Source organism: Penaeus monodon, chromosome 29, assembly GCF_015228065.2.
Source record: "Penaeus monodon isolate SGIC_2016 chromosome 29, NSTDA_Pmon_1, whole genome shotgun sequence".
Classification (NCBI taxonomy): domain Eukaryota; kingdom Metazoa; phylum Arthropoda; class Malacostraca; order Decapoda; family Penaeidae; genus Penaeus; species Penaeus monodon.
Genome location: NC_051414.1, coordinates 1,897,949 through 1,899,391, shown reverse-complemented (window position 1 = coordinate 1,899,391; position 1,443 = coordinate 1,897,949). Strand labels below are relative to the sequence as shown.

The following is a 1,443-nucleotide window of genomic DNA, read 5'->3' as shown; positions in this document are numbered from 1 at the left end:
CGCTTGCTCGATGCTTGTGAAGATTTACAAAATATTGCCTGTGTTCTACTTTACTGAATTCTGGTCGTATACATGTGTTTGCTCTAACTGCACTCGGAAGTGCATTCATGCAAAGTTGAACAGATCGCCGCACGACGCTCCTCGGCTGCGCGGCTGCCCTTCGAGGCGGCGACGGGCACAGCGACAGCCTCGCCGCCGGCGTCAGGCCCGCAGTGGGGAGCCTCGGTTTCACGTCAGCGGCGAAAGACGAGGATCACAGAGGTTGAGCTTCGAACGTGGCCGAGTGAGTCTTCCTGTTCAGCGCGACATCTGCAACGTGCGGCCGGCACATCCGGGCGATGGGCGGCAGTTCACGTCACCAATAGCACCATATCCTCATGTATCCACTTCTATCACTTATTTCTGACCAAGGGGATAAATCTACCAGTCATTTCCACAAGAAAAGCACTTTTGCTGAACACAATCGTCTGGCAAACATGTCGTCGCGGTCGTCACAGCAGGCGCCTCGCATCTCCGTTTGGCACGTCGCGTCGCGCCCTTGGAGTCGCGCCCCCCGCCGCCGCCGCCCGCGCCGCGTCCGCACGCTCCCTTCGGCGCAGCGACGGGGCCATCACAGCACCGTCTCCAGCTCAGCCACCTCCAGCCGCCGGTACCTCCGTCCGCCGCTGCTGCTGCTGCTGCGAGGACCAGAGGTGAGCAGAGGGCAGAGAAGGGGCGCCAAAGGATACGTTAGAGCCATTTTATTTCATGGAGAGATGCCTTCACATATAACGGCGCCTTAAAGTCAGCTTCCTTGCGGACTCACCTCGCGGCGGCCAGGAGAGGGCCTCTGATGGGCTCGTTGTTGGCCACGTGGTTCCGCGTCAGGTCTCGCGGCCTCCTGAAGTCGGCGGGGGCGGAGGCGGTGGACAGCTCCCTGCGGAAGAGGCTGGGCGTCAGTAACCAATGCCTGTTGCAGGAGTGACAAATTAAAAATACCCTTCGAAGGAATGCGCTTTGGACGCGCAGGGGCATTTGCGATGGTCTTACTCCACCTCTAAAATCTGTTAAAGCAGCATCCTGACACAACAGAGCTCTTGCTAAACTGTTTACACTTGGCTTCCTGGCAGAAAAAAAGCGAAGGGAAACGAAGAACAAAAAAGACAATAACAACATTAAGGCAAATCTATTCCGGCGCATCAAACACAACACAGCTTCGCCAAAGCAGTCCCCACATACCCCGCCACAGGAAGGGCCAGCCTGCGAGGCCGAGGAGCTCTCGCCCTTGGCGCCACAGGTCGGCCTCGAGCGCCCACGCCACAGGTCGGCCTCGAGCGCCCACGCTACGCACTCACATCGACACGGACTCTGCCGCGGGCACGAGCCAGCTGCACTGCGGCGCTTGGGCCTCACTACAGGCCTACAGGAATCATTCTCGCACGCAACGAAAGCGACATCCAGCCT

At 58.8% G+C, this 1,443-nt stretch overlaps 1 protein-coding gene across 2 annotated transcripts in view; it reads right to left on the bottom strand.

Moving 5' to 3' along the window:
* Positions 1-6: 6 nt before the first annotated feature.
* Positions 7-1,443, bottom strand: part of LOC119591893 (glutamate receptor ionotropic, NMDA 2B-like) — a 182,298-nt gene continuing 180,861 nt past the window's right edge. For both annotated transcript variants that reach the window (XM_037940640.1, XM_037940642.1), the window contains 2 exons: positions 806-916; positions 7-677 (listed from right to left, as the gene is read on the bottom strand). In XM_037940640.1, coding sequence (XP_037796568.1) covers positions 611-677; positions 806-916 — 178 coding nt within the window. In that variant the 3' untranslated portion in view covers positions 7-610. The remainder of the gene's footprint in view (positions 678-805; positions 917-1,443) is intronic.